Raw genomic sequence first — 15,702 nt, 5'->3', positions numbered from 1 at the left:
CTTCTGAAATCTCAGAAAAGACACAGAAAAGAAGCAAAGAGGTTTCTACGATCATCAATTTGATAAGGAAAAAGAAATTCTAATGGCGAGGTAGAGTGATAACAAATATGCTTATTAGCCACTGATTTTGAAAAATAAATCTTGTGGGTAGGCGAACACTGCATTGATGCAAAGGTCGGGGGGGGGGGAGAAAAAAAAACTGTTCCTCAACTGAAACTAATACTTGAATTCAACACATTTGTGGGAAGTATTGATCAACACGGTACTTGGAAAAGCATTTTATTATCCATATAAGGAGTAAACAGTTATATTAGTATTTATTTACTAGAATATATGATATGTCTATTATGAATGTTTGTGCCTTGTACAAGATTGTTTATCAAAATGAGATCAATAAACAAATGTTGATAAGAGATTTTCTCCATGAAATTGTGATAATCTACTTGAAAAAAGGTCTAAATAATCATTTAGAAAGGTCATTTGTTTTCAAAGCCATCGTCTTTGGCAGTTGATTTTAATGATATTCACTATGATCCTGTAGAGCATACTATTTTAAAGAAAGGTAAACATCAACTGAAGAATATTTATCAAAATCATGAACATTCTGCCAGAAGTGTAATATAATACTGTGAATTTCTTGCTTTCCCCAATACCACACTAAATATAACAATTACTTGCATATTTTAAATAATTTTTGTGTTTTTAAATGTATTTCACGTGTTATACATTCTCAAGTATTTTGTGTATGCATTGAATACTTGATCTGTAAATTTTTTTAGATAAAATTTATAGTATAAACCTAATTCTAAATTCAATCTATATATTTAAGTGTTGAAAAAGTTAAACAGTTTAAAATAAATCCTATCCAAAAGTTTAATAAAATATTTAAACTTGGCCATTATTGCAGTTTTTATTGCTCTTATTGCTACTCCCTAGGCCATTATTGCAGTAACTAAGTTGACTAACTTCACTAACAAAAATATTTTTTCATTGAAACACCTAGCATCCTCAAATAAGGACAGGCTGTAATTTGAAAACTAATACAAGAGTTGCTTGAATTTCATAATTTGTATCATCAGAAAATCATAATAACTTAGATTTGAGATATTTTTTTAATTAGCAAAATTAGTTTGAGCATTAATGAGTTGAGTGGGGATTTTATATTAAATTATTATTTATTTCTCAATAACCTTTACATGTCTTCAGTATAATGGCTGGTAATTATATATTCTGTTTTTATCCCTTTTGACTTTCAACAGCCATGTTTCTCATTTTTGAGTAATTTATGGTAGCCTTGTGATGCTGTTAGCCAAGCATTTTCTATTGAAGGTAATCATGTCCTGCTGCTTGGAGCATTTTTTGCACATCATTAAATGGCTCTCTGTTAATGTATTTTCATGTGATTCTTTCATCATGTACATTCTCATGTAATGCACATGCATGAATATCCTACACAAAATGTGATTATCTTCATCTTGCTGTCCTTTGCAAGTGATTGTTAGAAAGATGTTAGATGATGTTAGTTAAAAAATAATGATCAAATCTTGAGTACCATCAATCACTGCAAACAGGATCTTAATTCTGCCGCAATACTGACTTTTTTTAGAGATTGTTTTATGGTGCCATTTTTTTTTAATTCAATCTTAAGTTCAGGCTTATGTGACACTGATGATATTTCATTAGTAGCAATGTACTGTATAAGAAATTATTTTCTTGATTGTTTGATTTTTCCAGGTGCAGGCCACTCACTACATGAATGTACCATTTCTATACATATACATTCACTGAAACACTCTCTTTTTATTATTACATATTATTAGTTAAAACTGTTGAGCCCCCCCCCTTTTTTTTGTTCCAAATTATGTATAATTTTCTGTTTAATTCTTTATTTGACTTTTTTTTTTTTTTTTTTTTTTAATTTTTTGATACATAGAAATATACAGGCTGTATATAGTAAAATCATATTCTTTCACATTTTGGAGAAGAAATCTTTATTATTTTACATAGATGATGACACTTTTTCTAGTTAAACTAGTGCTGTATCAGTTTGTAAAATTTGGTCTTTTCATTTTTATTGGATGGAAAATTAAGAGGGGAAAATTATGTGAATAATTTAATTTCTGAAGTACAGTAAGAACATTCAAATAAAAAGTATTCATTTGTTAACTACTAGTAATTATCACAATATTTTTTATTCAAAAGAAACTTACGTGGTAATATTATCTAATAAAATACTGTTGCGAAATGTCCAGGCGCGGTAAGATAGCTTTCCCGCATGTTTATAGTAGTACGACTGCAAAAACGTGTTTTGGAGCTGTCCTGACAATACTGGCCAATAAAGTGTGTTTCGATACTTCATCAAGTAGTATTGTCATCATTCACTCCAAATCCTCACGAACCCCATGTGAACGTGAAGGAAGAAAATAACATAACAACTGGTGCCAGGAAAGAAAAATGCAACAATTCCTCCATTTCTGCTTCTTGTATCTTTTTGCTTGCTCTTATTGCTACTCCCTAGGCCTGAAATCATTTTAATGCTTCCAGAATTGCTGTGTATGTAGTTTGTTACAGCTTGCAAGTCATTGGCATCGTCTGTTTGGAAAACACACAAAACAAACAATCATCATTTTGTTTGTTTTGTGTGTTTTCCTACATGCAGTAATCTTCAGAGCCATCATTAGCATTAGATAGCCCCATTCTCTTGAAGCTCTTCACTGCTACTCAGGGCTCGTACAGTCCTTAAAAGTACTTAAAAAGTCCTAGGTCCTTTTTCCAAATGATTCTGGGTCCATAAATGTCCTTGATTTCAGCCCACATCAGCAAAAGGTCCTTAATTTTACTCATCTGATATTTGAATCTGTTGTTTTACCACTGCTGTTTTTGAGTATGAATTAACATTTTGGAAGACTCTTTTTCTATTCATTGCTAAATATATATTTGATGGGATTTCAATTGAATTCTTGCATACTTTTTAATTGAGCATGAGGCCCTTTCTCAATTGAAACATTATTTTGAATTTATTCCTTTTTTGTGAATGAACAGCTCAAAATATTTAATCAAAAACATCTTTTCACTTTCTGAGATATTATTTCTTTTATTAGGGGATATTAAATTTGATTTTAAGATCAATTTGTGTAAAAAAAATTTTATCTGGATATTTGTTATTTTTTTTTAATTTATTTATTTTACAAGTATAATAAAATTGGTAATTATTGTTAAAATCATAATAATGTATTAAAATTGTAATTAAGAAATAGCATTAATATAAAACATTTTTATTTTCCCCTGTCATGTTTTAAAATTACATTGTTTTCCATTTTGGCAACTTAAAAATATTTTGATTCTGAAAAATAAATAAGATGATAAATAACACGAAACGCAGTTTCTGAAGTACTTCTTAGCAAATGCAGAAATGCTACTTTAGTTATTTTAAAGCTGATTTTATTTTTCTTCTTTTATATTTTTCCATTAGCTAACCCCATGTAGTTTTTTCAGAATATCAAATGTGTGTCGGTTTTCTTGTAAAATTTCACTGTACACTTTCCTTTTCTGAATTTTTCATTCAAAAATCTTCTAGCTTTTTGCCGTTACAGAGTTGGCAGGGATAATCACACCTTGGAATGTTTAGAAGGATTTCAAAGTGAGATTTATGCATATATGCTTCAGAAAAATATGACCAAATGAAAGATGTTTTCATGATATTAACACATAATGAGTGTGTGAAATGTAAAGGAAATTCGTGATGAATTTCTTAATGGAAAATTTTTGGAAGAACATTGAAAACAAAGTTATTTGAGTTTTCTGTTTTTGATCGGAGAAGTCTTTTCTTGTAATATGTTTGAAAACAAAGTTATTTGAGTTTTCTGTTTTTGATCGGAGAAGTCTTTTCTTGTAATATGTTTATCTTCCCTATGTTTTCTTATCTTTTAACTAGAAACAAGCATGGAAAATTGCAAAAATAGTTCTTGTAACATGAACAGGCATCTGTAGAAATAAATTTTTCTATTAATAAAGAAATTGAAAAACTTGACAGTTTTAAAGATCCATCTTATATGTCTAATTGCAGCATAAACAGGGCATTTTGACATTTGGTGCAATCACTATGGGTCCTAAATTTTGTTTTTTTCAATTAATTCCCTTCACTAATAGGTCCTTAATTATTTTGTTAATGGTAACCTGTTATTGCTTCATCAGTTTAGACCCCATGCAACTAATCTGTGCGAGAAAATGAAATAATAAGACAGAAACAATCACTACATAGACAAATCCATTTAAAAATTTAGGAAAGCTGTCTTTCTGAACATCATAGGGAAAGGGAAAATTATGTGAATATTTTAAAAAATTGCAGAACTTTGTGCTTAAGCTAAGGAAAAAAATATGCAAGTAAATGCAGTACTTAAGTGTTGTTAACATATTGGAAATTTTTGTTCTGAGTGTTTTAAGTAGTATGTATACTGCATTTTACTTTTAAAATGTCTAGTTAAAAATGGAATGTTAATTATATACATATGTGTCTTGATGTTAAAATTGTTTTAGATTAGTAGTCCTTACATAATGCAAAAATTCCTTATTATACAAAAAAGAGCATGCTCTTTTGTGCATAATTTGAAAATTTTTCCTTTGTGCTGTGTTACTGAATTTCTAATCAATCTTTCTTTTCAGGCATTAATAGAGCTAAGGGATGTTATAAATCGAATTGGAAATGACAGTAACTGTCAAGTCCTTATATTAAATGGTATTGGTGATTCTTTCTGTTTAGGCCTTGATTTAAAACCTCTTGTAGGACCTCGTAAAATTAAAGCATCAACGGAGATGGCTGTAGCTGTAAAGTAAGTTAATTATATTGTGTATTCATTAATTTTGAGTGGGTATCTATTATTTTAAACGTATGCAGCCATCAGTTCTCCCGGTTTTTCATCACATCTCGCAGGAAATGATTGCATTTCCCTGTATTTAATTTTTTAGTTTTTACTTATGAAAATATTTCCCTGCAATGAAGGAAATTTATTGAATTAATGGAAATTAAATTCTGCAAATTGCATTCTCCTACACCTGTAATGAATTTCAGAATAATTTTTCCCATTAAATTTTGATTTCATCTGAATTGTATTATTTTATTATCTTTTTCTTATTACATTTTATGTATATTTTTCTTAATATTTATTTTCATCTGAATTGTTTTAAACCTGTGTAGAACTTTACATGAAGAATAAAGTCTATTTAAACCTTTTGTATTTAATTTTGTTTTACTATAGTGTATGGTACATTCTAAAGTTTATCCACACAAATACTATGTACATTAATTATTACTCCCTTACTTGGGATTTTCTCAGTATGAAAAAGTATAAGAATATTAAAAGATTGAAATTAACCACAGAATAAAAAATTTAAGATATCTAATTAAATATTAATATATTTTATAATCAGAACCATGAGTAGTTTGTTTGTAGTTCTTTTGAAATGATGTTATGCAATGGGAAAACCTACCGGCTTTCACACAAAAAATCATCCTGTTTTTCAGATTCCAAGATTGGCAGCTATGATGTAATAAACACTGTTTACAGGTGTATTATCCTGTATTTTTAATAATTTTCACAATCTGAAAATTGGGGAATCGAGGAAGAATCAAGTGATGTGTATACAAACGAGAAGTAAAAAAATAACTTTCCCTTCCATTTCAAGAAACCATAAAACAAGAGGATAGTTTTAACAGTGCTAGTGCAGTCTAGCTGAAAGATTGGATGAGCAGGGCATTCCATGCCTGGCAGGTATGTAGAGTAGACATATTTTGCAGTTGTGGACAAAGAAGGAGGTTGTGCTGTATAAATAGGTTAGTGAGACATAGGATGCTTCCACAACAAGCTTGTGGAATATGTGGTCCTGGTGTCATGTCAAAGCAAATTGTGTTGGTAGTTTTCTGAAGAGTGTGATCATTTGCTGCTGTATAAATGGGTTAGTGAGACATCGGATACTGACATCCATAAGCTTGTGGAATTTTTGGTCCTTGTGTCATGTTGAAGAAAATTGTGTAAGTAGTTTTCTGAAGAGTATGACCATGTGCTAGATACAGTGAGATCTGAGTGAATATCAAGAGCCAATGTAAAGGAGAACAGGATATGATTCAAGGAGTGAAGAAGTGAAAGCAGCTGTGAAGCGGTTCTTCCTTATGCAGAACATACATTTTTTTTCCCCCAATAAATTTTTTAAACCTTGTTACGAAATGTAATAAATGCATTATTGGTGATTATGTAGTAAAATAAAGTAAGCCAACTTCTTTATGTTTGCAGTCTATTATTTGAAATACTTGAATGAAAACACTGCCCATTGCAGCTTAGAAAAACTTATTTTTCAACTCCTCCTCATGCATCATTAAGCAAATGAAGTTAATATATTAACTGCATTATTATTAACAATATAATTTTTTATCTTATTATTCTTTAGTTTAAAATATTTTATAATTTTACACTTCATAAGGAAGCTTCACAATTCTTGATACTTCACAGTTTACAGTCCATTAAAAGCTGTCCTTCTCTGGCATCTTTTTTTTTTTTTTTTTTTTTTTTTTCTCTCTGTTTTTTTTTTTAATAACATCAAATTTGATTCAACTGTAAATTGTGTTGTTGTGGCGTTAATGCCATTCATTGCAGGGTATTTCAACATCCATTTTTAGATTTGCTGTTTAAATACAGTGATATAATTGGGACTGCTTCTTTGTGTACCATTAGTCTCCAAAAGTTTGACACTACTTCCACTCATTTAAAATAACTGCAACATCTTCACAAATACTCCATTTACTAACTGTGGGCACCTCGATTCAAAATTTCACAAAGTTTTTGACCATGCAAATGCCAAAATAACTCTAGAGTATCAGTAGTAATCTAAGGGTCAAAAATGGACCCCAAAGAGACTGAAAGGGATATTCGATACTTGCCGTTGCTTATGCGCTTTGGGGAAAAGAGGGAAACATGTCTTGAAGACTGAATAGGGAGAGATTGCTGTCTTTTTATTTTCTTCTGCGTCCACCACAAAAAAAAAAAAAAAAATTCATTTCATTTACTGTTTCAGCCATTCTGCAGAAACACTGCTGTACAATTTTTCATTCACCATCTAATCCACCAGACTGAGGTAGAATTAATTTTTATTCAGGTTCTCATTTTATATTATACAATCACCTGAAGTTCTGTTTACTTTTTTTACCCCCTTCTTCTTCTTGGGAAGGAAAATGTTGATCTTACCTGGGAATTCGAATAAACAAGTAAGAAATACAAAAATTTTTAAATGATACACAAAAAACACCAAGACAAGAAAGATGAGAGTATATAGTCAGATTGCTTATTATTTATATTACACAATTTATTACATTTTGGTTAGTATGATACTCGTATCATATGGTTTTAAATGAAAGACATGATTTCAAAAGGTACATTGTAATGAAAAAAAAATTAGGTCTGACTAGAGCTGTAGTATGTGCAGAATGAAGAAAATATTTATATTCAGATCAAATGTATTAATATAATCTGTTGGAAACAAAATAAAATTATGAGTACTAAAAATTTCATGCCAAGTAAGAATGAGGTAATGTTGGTATTTTGTTGTTATTTGACAACAGTGTTCAGTGGTAATTCTCTTGCTTCTACCATTTGTGCCAGTAATGCTACAGAAAAGAATACAGATTATTTATAAATCTGTATGTAATAGTTGATAAATTATCAGGAGTTCCCTTGGCCAATATATCAACAGGTAGACCTTTAGCAAAAAAAGGTTGCTTAATGTTCTTCAGGTTTCTGTGTGGATGATCCTGGAACATCTCCAACAGTCATTGCATTTGATGTGCCTGCACTTGATGTTCTGTCTGAATTTATTGATAATTTCACTGAACCAGTTAAACTTGAAGATCCTTTTTGGATAGCAGCATTAATTTAAGAATCAATGAGATTTACTGCTTCACCGTTTATTTTTGTGAATCTATTGCCTCTGTCATAAATTTCATCACTGTCCCTACTTTCATCTTCACTAGGTACTGTATCTGAATCTGAAACCATAATCATCAATCAGTTCCACCAACTGCCTTTTTCTACAATATAAAGTTATTCTCTACTTATAATATAAAACTCGTAAACAATACATAAAATCGCAGAAATGTCTAAGCAATGAAAGTCGGCTGATTTATGCAGGTGTACCTCCAGATTCTGATTTAATGCATGATGCTGCTAAACATCAACATAAAATTTTATATGCGTTGGTAATAGATAAAATTGTCATTTTTCTACTTTTGTCATAGCTATATAATACTAAAATACTTTTCAGAACAGCAGAAGTCAGTTCGATCTAAAATATAATTTGAATGTAATGTACATAATTTGAAAATACGATGCAGTCAGTTACCTTTCTACATAAATAAAGTATCTAATGACAACTATGATTATAACAGAACAGTGTGCAAAGACCATATATAAATATTTTCTAGATGCATAATGTTTCCAATTTAAAAAAGATATCTGCCTGTAAAAAGTAATTTTATGTTGACAAATAGCAACACCTTTCTGTGTAGGCTTGTAGCAACAGAAAGGAAGTGCTTATGTTATACATGAGCTCAAATCAATCTGAAGTGTAGTCTTTAAAAATTGTCATTAGCCATATTTATTTTATTTTCCATTGTTTGAGTAGTAGCTGGATGCCTTTTCTCTAAAAATGAGGCAACAAAGAAGTGAATGACTGCTCAACATCATCTCATTTATTTAAACTTCTGCCGATACAAGAAATGCTACTTAAGCTAAAAAAGATGGTAACCATTAAATGCAGTGTCTGAAAAATAAGCTGTATGTGGGTTAGAGTTCCCAGCTGAAACCCTTGATCCTGTTTGAGATCACATAAGTCATGTACTGGGCCAGTACTCGGCTTTTTTTTTTTTTTTTTTTTTCTCTCTGTCTGTCTGAGAACCCCTTTAGGATAACAGGTTTATTTTGCTTAAAAGCTGATATTGTTTGCTGTCTAGTGGGAAAAAAAATCTATCTGTGCACCATGGCAAAATCCCAGGAGGCCTGGACAAGCAACATTATATAAGCAAATATTGAATTCCCCAGTGCAAGCTCCTAAATTCTGGTGCCTGGTGCCTCCAATATTTTGGTGCATTTATGTACTGCCTCACTAGTTGTACCATTCTAGTTTTTTGTTGCTCTTCAAAAGGAGCATGCCATAGCAGAGATACATTATCTTTTAAACGTTAGAGTTACATATGAATGTAGACCTGATTTACGAGTCTCTGTCTATTGTGGAGATTCTTAACTTTTTTTGTTTACTGACCACTTTGACAGTAAAATAAGGCAATTATGGAAGAATATTTTTAAGTACATAAACTGAAATTGCAGAAGAATTTTTATTAAAACAAATGGAAAAAAAGTAATAAATTATTACAAATGCATATAATACGCAAGAGATTGTGAGTTAAATTTTATTTGTAAAACATATGTGAAAACCATTGCTGTTTATCTTGGATGAGAATACCGAATTATGAATGAATGTGTGCCCTGTTCTTCAGTAGTTATGTCAAATTGTTTTGATAAGTTATTGTGTCCATTCTGAAATATTCCTATGCACCCCTTATTAAGAACCCATGGTGTATAGTATGATGATGACTGTTTTTGGAGGTTAGCATTATAATATAGAACTTTTTTTTCATTACGTCGAACAAGGCTGTCGAAGAATACTACAGCTTTGCAGTGTGCGTGTAAAAAAGCTATGTACTTAAAAACAGATAAAAAAATGGCTCTAAGAGTGTGATAGGATGATGCAGTATATACTGGTGATGTTTCTTATGCATATGGCTGCATGCTACATTCAAATTCATAAAACTTATAGAATGTGAAATGTTTGAATGTGTTTCTTAGTTTTTTTCCAAGTCTTCTAAATGCTTTGGTTTGCATTTTTATGGTTTAGCTGATCAAGATTTAAGTTTCATGTTATACAAAAGTCCTTCTTAGCATCATTGCCAATCTGTGCTGTAGCTGGGGCTTTGAATTCAAGTTTTTTATCTTAGACATTATTTTCTGTCCAACTCTTTATTTTATCAGATAAATAAAAATTTATTTTAGATACTAAAGCATTAGAATTTTATTTGAAAGAAAACATTTCGTATTCCAAGATTTTAACTATGAAGAGTTTCTCGTATGTTTCTATTGAAATCTGCATTTCCCAGTTTTAATTGTAGAAGATTTGTTTGATTGATCAATAATTATATTAAAAATTATTGACGATGTTTCTTAAATTTAACAGTTTCTAATATTGTAATGAAATCTTACGCTTCTTTTATATTTTGCTGCAGACAAAAAAATGCCCTTAGTAACTTAGAAGAAATTTGCTTTAATGTCATGATCTTAAAACTGTGTTCTGTGGAACTTTTCAAGCAACCCTTGTAGGGGTTCTTTCTGCAAGCTAAAATCAAAATTCAAGAGAATTTTTTAATATCACATGGCCTGCAAAACTAACTTTAAATACTTGATTAAATAATACTTTTTATTTTCCTGTTATTATCAACTGTAATATGAAATTCATTTTTGTGGGTAAAATTATAATGAACTAATGATTTTCTTTTCAGTATCCGTGTAAAGTGCATGATACATTTTCAGTGTTTTTTGGATATTTTAATTATCAATTAAATATTCATTTATCTCAATGTATGGTTAAAACTTTTTATTTTGTTTATTTCTAGGGAATTAATTGAAGCCTTATCAGATTTCAAAAAACCTTTAGTAGCCGTTGTGAATGGCCCAGCTTATGGGCTTGGACTGACAATACTTAATCATGCGGATGTGACTATAGCCAGTCATACTGCTACGTTTTGTATGCCATATTCATTTCTTGGCTACATCCCCGAAGGTGGTGCAACTTTAACATTACCTCAGGCAGTTGGTGCAACTGTAGTAAGTTATAATAATATCTCTATGATAATTAAAATTTAACTGTTTAAATTATTTGTTGAATCATATGTAATAAGTTATTTTTCTACTATAACAGTTACTGTGAGGAAAAAAATTGTAAAGCATGAAAAAACATATGGCAGAAGTTTCATAACCGTAACATAAATGTTACAGAAAAAAAGTAAAATGTAGCAAAATTACATTAAACTTATATTTTGTGTTCAATTTCTCACAATTATTTTTTGCATATAATTTCTGGTACATTCTGTCTTACTATTTTTATAATTGCTTTGGAAGGTCTTTTGTTGCCTACACGATGGTGCTATGTATTGTTCTGTTAGATACAACCAAAAGTAATGCCAAGTAGTGTATAATATTCATCCAAGAAACGAACATTTTACTTCATTAATAAAATATACAAAAATAGTCACAATATGCTTAATATACAATGTTGGCCATCCGAGATGCAACATCAGGAAATAAGCATACAATTGATTTGACATTTTTATCATGTAGACTTTGACAGAACATGCAGTAATAGTGTAATGTATATGCATATCTTGTACCAGCAATACCACCTAGAATCACTATAAAAGTGTATAACAGCAGGTTGTGTAGGTGTGAACAATAGATACTAGAATTCCATAGTTTCTTATTTGCTGTTCTTTTATGTGGGTAGTTTTGGTGTGTCTCTTTGGAAGAAAAGGGTAGTCATTCAGACTTTTTTTCGGAGTGTGACGAAAGAAGAACTTTGACATACAGAGCCTGCAGATTAGTTTTCTAGGAAATTAATAATCATGCTGAATGAAATCAAGCCACAGTGGTAAGAATGTGAAATCAGTAAATGAAGAAAAGATTGAATGATTGCATCAGGCTCGTCACACCAGTGAACAAGAGAACAGGCATCTTGTGTGCTAGGCAATTATGGGTTACACAGAAATATCAAGCACTGGAATGAGGGTCTGCTGCACAGCAACCTGTATCAGCATATCTTGCTTGATGTTGTTTGTAGAGGTAGAAATTTTTGTTATATGTCCATTGGTGTGATTATGTTTGACTTTACACCACAAGCATGTGTGTCTGCAGTGATGCAATTAGCAATAGAAATGAACAAATGAATGGTACAAAATTGCATTGTCAGTATATTCAATGATAACTACTATATGTTTGAAATTCTGAAGCATCTTGTGATCCCATATCTTCAAGGCTGATCAAGTTCGAACTGCACGATGCACGACTGTACATGATATGCAATGTTCAGCAATTCTTGATTTAGTATAGTTTCAATAAATTAATAAAATAAACAATTTTACCAAACATAGTTAAAGAATAGAGGATTTTTCGTATTGGTTAAATTTTTTATGACATTTCTTTTTTAATATGTTGGTTGGGAAATCCGATAAGCACATGAGCTGCTTTAAAGCTTTTAATTTATTTACTAAGACAAGTATTCAAAGCAAATTTATAATTTTATGTGTAGATTAAGTGTGTAAATGCATAACCTGTAAATGTTTACTAGTTTAGAAAATAATATGATCGATGATGAAAAATATAACAAACTGAAAACTAATGTATCTAATTGCCTTTCATAAATTGCCATGCCATACACTTAATACACCAGTTAGTGTGCCCCTGTCTGCTTCGAGTATCGCTGATTACTTGAACACGGAATATCTATCGTAGTGTTTAAGCAGAGTTGCCAACTCTCCCGCTTTAAGCGGGAGACTCCCGATTTTCGACCGCTCTGCTGCCAATCCGATTTACAATATATTTCTCCCAACATTTTCTTATTCTTAAAATTTCTCACGATTTTTATGGAACTTGGCTTAATATTTCGTTATATGAACAAAACAAAACAAAAATAAATAAATAAATAAATAAAAGTGATTTTGGACATCTGAAAGCAATTGAATTTTCTCTAGATTATATCTAAAACAAAACCTTGCGAATCGGATGAGAATTTCTGCTTTGTGAGTGAGAGTATATATATCCAGAAACGTCCTTCTCCAGTTCTCCAAAGGGGATCGAGCTCCACTACGTGTCATCTGGCATATATTAGCCAATGAGCACAAAGCAAGCTCAAGCCTGTTATTTGGATGTTCTTTCGTTATTTCGTTCATCTTGTCCTGAATTGTGTGAGTACGCGTGCCTTCGAGAAATAGTTTTAGAAATTATCATCTTTTGTTATGTCTGCAAGAAAGGTGAAATACTCGTGTATGTTTCAAAAATCGTATACAGTTGACTTTCCTTCCATTATTTCCTCAAGGAAATGTGATAAATTTGCGATGTGTACCGTCTGTCGTTGCGATTTTTCGATTTCGCATGGTGGAAGGGCAGATGTTTTCAAACATGTGCGTACACAAAAACAGAAGGACAACATGAGTTGTTTAAAAAAAAAATGAAAAATTAAATTTTTCTTCAGAAACAATGGACCAAAAAGTGATTAATTCAAAATGTCTGTTCTCTGCCTTTTTACTGGAGCACAACCTGGCACTGAATGCATCGGATCACGCTGCAGCTTTATTTAGAAAAATGTTTCCCGATAGTGAAATCACTAAGAAATACTCAAGTGCAAGGACCAAAACAGATGCAATTGTTAAAGAAATGGGTTTGAAAAATAAATCTTCAGTTATTGATTGCATTAAAACAGCTCCATTCTGCATCTCTACAAATGGAAGCAGAATGGAGCTGTTTTAAAACTGTATCCAATTGTTGTTTCTTTTTTTAATCCACTCTTCAGAAATTGAGTGCAGTTTACTTTCTGTCCCCACTTTAGAAGGACATTCGACAGGCTTTAACCCCTTAAGGCACACATTAATTTCTAATTTTCGGTCAAAAAATCACCTATTTTTTTTTCTTGCATAATCATATTCTCTAGTGCATTTTAAGACATGGAATAATTTCACTTAAAGTTGTCTTTTGTTATGCTCCTTTGTATTAGAAAAGACAACATACAGGGGTACAAGTATAGGCTAATTTAAAAATATATATATATATTATACAAACAAAGTGAAAACGATTTGATTACATGTTTATTTTGAATTTCAAGTTATTAAAATCAAATTAAATCAAATTTTCATACTTGCAAACATAAAATTGACTAAAAATTCAGTTTGGTATGATATACCATGAAGCATGGTACTGTGCAAAGTCCAACATTACAGTTCCTACAATAGTATCTTGTTTCTTTCCTTATCTTTTTACCCCTCTCATCTCTTTTACTGCAACAAACGGTGCAATTTCTACAAGGGGCCGCTTTCTTTTCTGTAGGTGGTACAAATTCGGGAAAGTGCCTTTCAGTTAGTCTCAGAGGCCCAGGTTGATAACCAGGCCGACCTGTTCTTTTGGGTAACACTTTTGAATGGTATTTTTCAATTAATTTTTCCACAAGCATTTTACGGAATTCCAAATGGTCCTGTTTTCCTCCATTTTTTTTTTTTTTTTTTATATAGTACAAATGAATTCCATACGGATATATCCACAAGATGGAAAAATATTTTCTTATAGTACCTTTTTCCTCATTTTCTTGTTGTTGGGTAATCGTGGAGATGCTGATCAAGCCGATCAACGCCTCCCATTGTATCGTTGTAATCAATTACAACTTTCGGTTTCTTTATTTGAGTGCCATCATTGGCTGTTTTACTTGTATTTTCCTGATGTGTGTTATGGATTGTTGAAAGCAAACAGACATCTTTTTTGTCTTTCCACTTCATCGCCATTACTTTTCCTCTCTGAAACGCTATAACATCTCTGTTTTTCAATTTTTTATTTCTAATTTCAGATGGAACTCCTTTTCTGGTACTTTTCAGAGTCCCGTAGGTATCTGTTTGACGTTTTACCAGGAAATCCGCTAATTGTGGAGAAGTATAAAAGTTGTCAGTCGTCAAACAGTACCCTTTATCTAATAACGGTTCAATCAGTGACAACATTACTTGAGTTGATACCGGTATTTCTCGATATGCATCGCTCAGATTCGTTCCTTTTCCGGTATATATAATGGATGAATATAAGTAACCGGTTTTTGATTCACAAAGAAGGTACATCTTTATTCCGAAACGAGCTCGTTTCAGTGGTATATATTGCTTCCATTTCATTCGCCCTTTATACAGTAGTAGACTTTTGTCTATCGTGATATCTCTTTCCGGTGTATATAGAGAAGAACACTTTTTATTTATATGGTCAAATACAGGCCATATCTTATTGAGCTTGGGATGGGGGTGAATCTCAGCATCGTAAGTTTCATTGTTAGAGAAGTGAAGATATCTTTTTATCTCAGAATAGCGACGAAAGCTAAGGAGCTTCGGAAAAATAGGTGATTGAAAAATTTCAACTTTTGACCAATACATCCTTATCTCAGGCTTTCTAATTATACCTTGTAGTATAGTTATGGCTAAAAATATGTATAATTCTTCCATAGTAATTGGTGACCATAGGTTCTGTGATGATCCTGGATGTTGAAATGCATATCTGTTTGTTTCAGTTAGAATTATGTCCATGAGAGAGTTATAAAAAAATAATTCAAAGTATGACAAAGCATCATCGTAATCCGTCAGAGTAAAACAACAGCCAGGGTTAGCTTCAAATCGAAATCTCGGTGGTGCAACGTTTGATTGATTTATACTAATTTGATACCAATTCCTTGCTATATCCAAAATCTCGTTGTCATTATCTTCCGATTCACTTCCATCACTCAAGAAATCATCACTCTCATCGCTGAAACTGTCTGATAAATTGGCATATTCAAAATTGTCATCGTCAGAGTCGCTCATTATCAGATAACTTTTTT

The 15,702-nt window shown here is 31.4% G+C and overlaps 1 protein-coding gene across 6 annotated transcripts in view; it reads left to right on the top strand.

The window, feature by feature from the left end:
* LOC118197865 (uncharacterized) overlaps positions 1–15,702 on the top strand; it is an 85,161-nt gene that overhangs the window by 37,151 nt on the left and 32,308 nt on the right. For 5 of the 6 annotated variants that reach the window (XM_035369422.2, XM_035369419.2, XM_035369421.2 and 2 more), the window contains 2 exons: positions 4,663–4,829; positions 10,709–10,919. In XM_035369422.2, the coding sequence (XP_035225313.2) occupies positions 4,663–4,829; positions 10,709–10,919 (378 nt within the window). Of the gene's footprint in view, positions 1–4,662; positions 4,830–5,521; positions 6,279–10,708; positions 10,920–15,702 lie in introns of those variants that run through there. The other variant, XM_035369424.2, reaches the window with a different exon arrangement.

Source organism: Stegodyphus dumicola, chromosome 2 (genome assembly GCF_044657685.1).
Source record: "Stegodyphus dumicola isolate Sdum_Otavi_A_Nest chromosome 2, ASM4465768v1".
Lineage (NCBI taxonomy): Eukaryota > Metazoa > Arthropoda > Arachnida > Araneae > Eresidae > Stegodyphus > Stegodyphus dumicola.
Note: the sequence above shows the minus strand (reverse complement) of the source record. Positions and strands in the feature narration are given on the sequence as shown.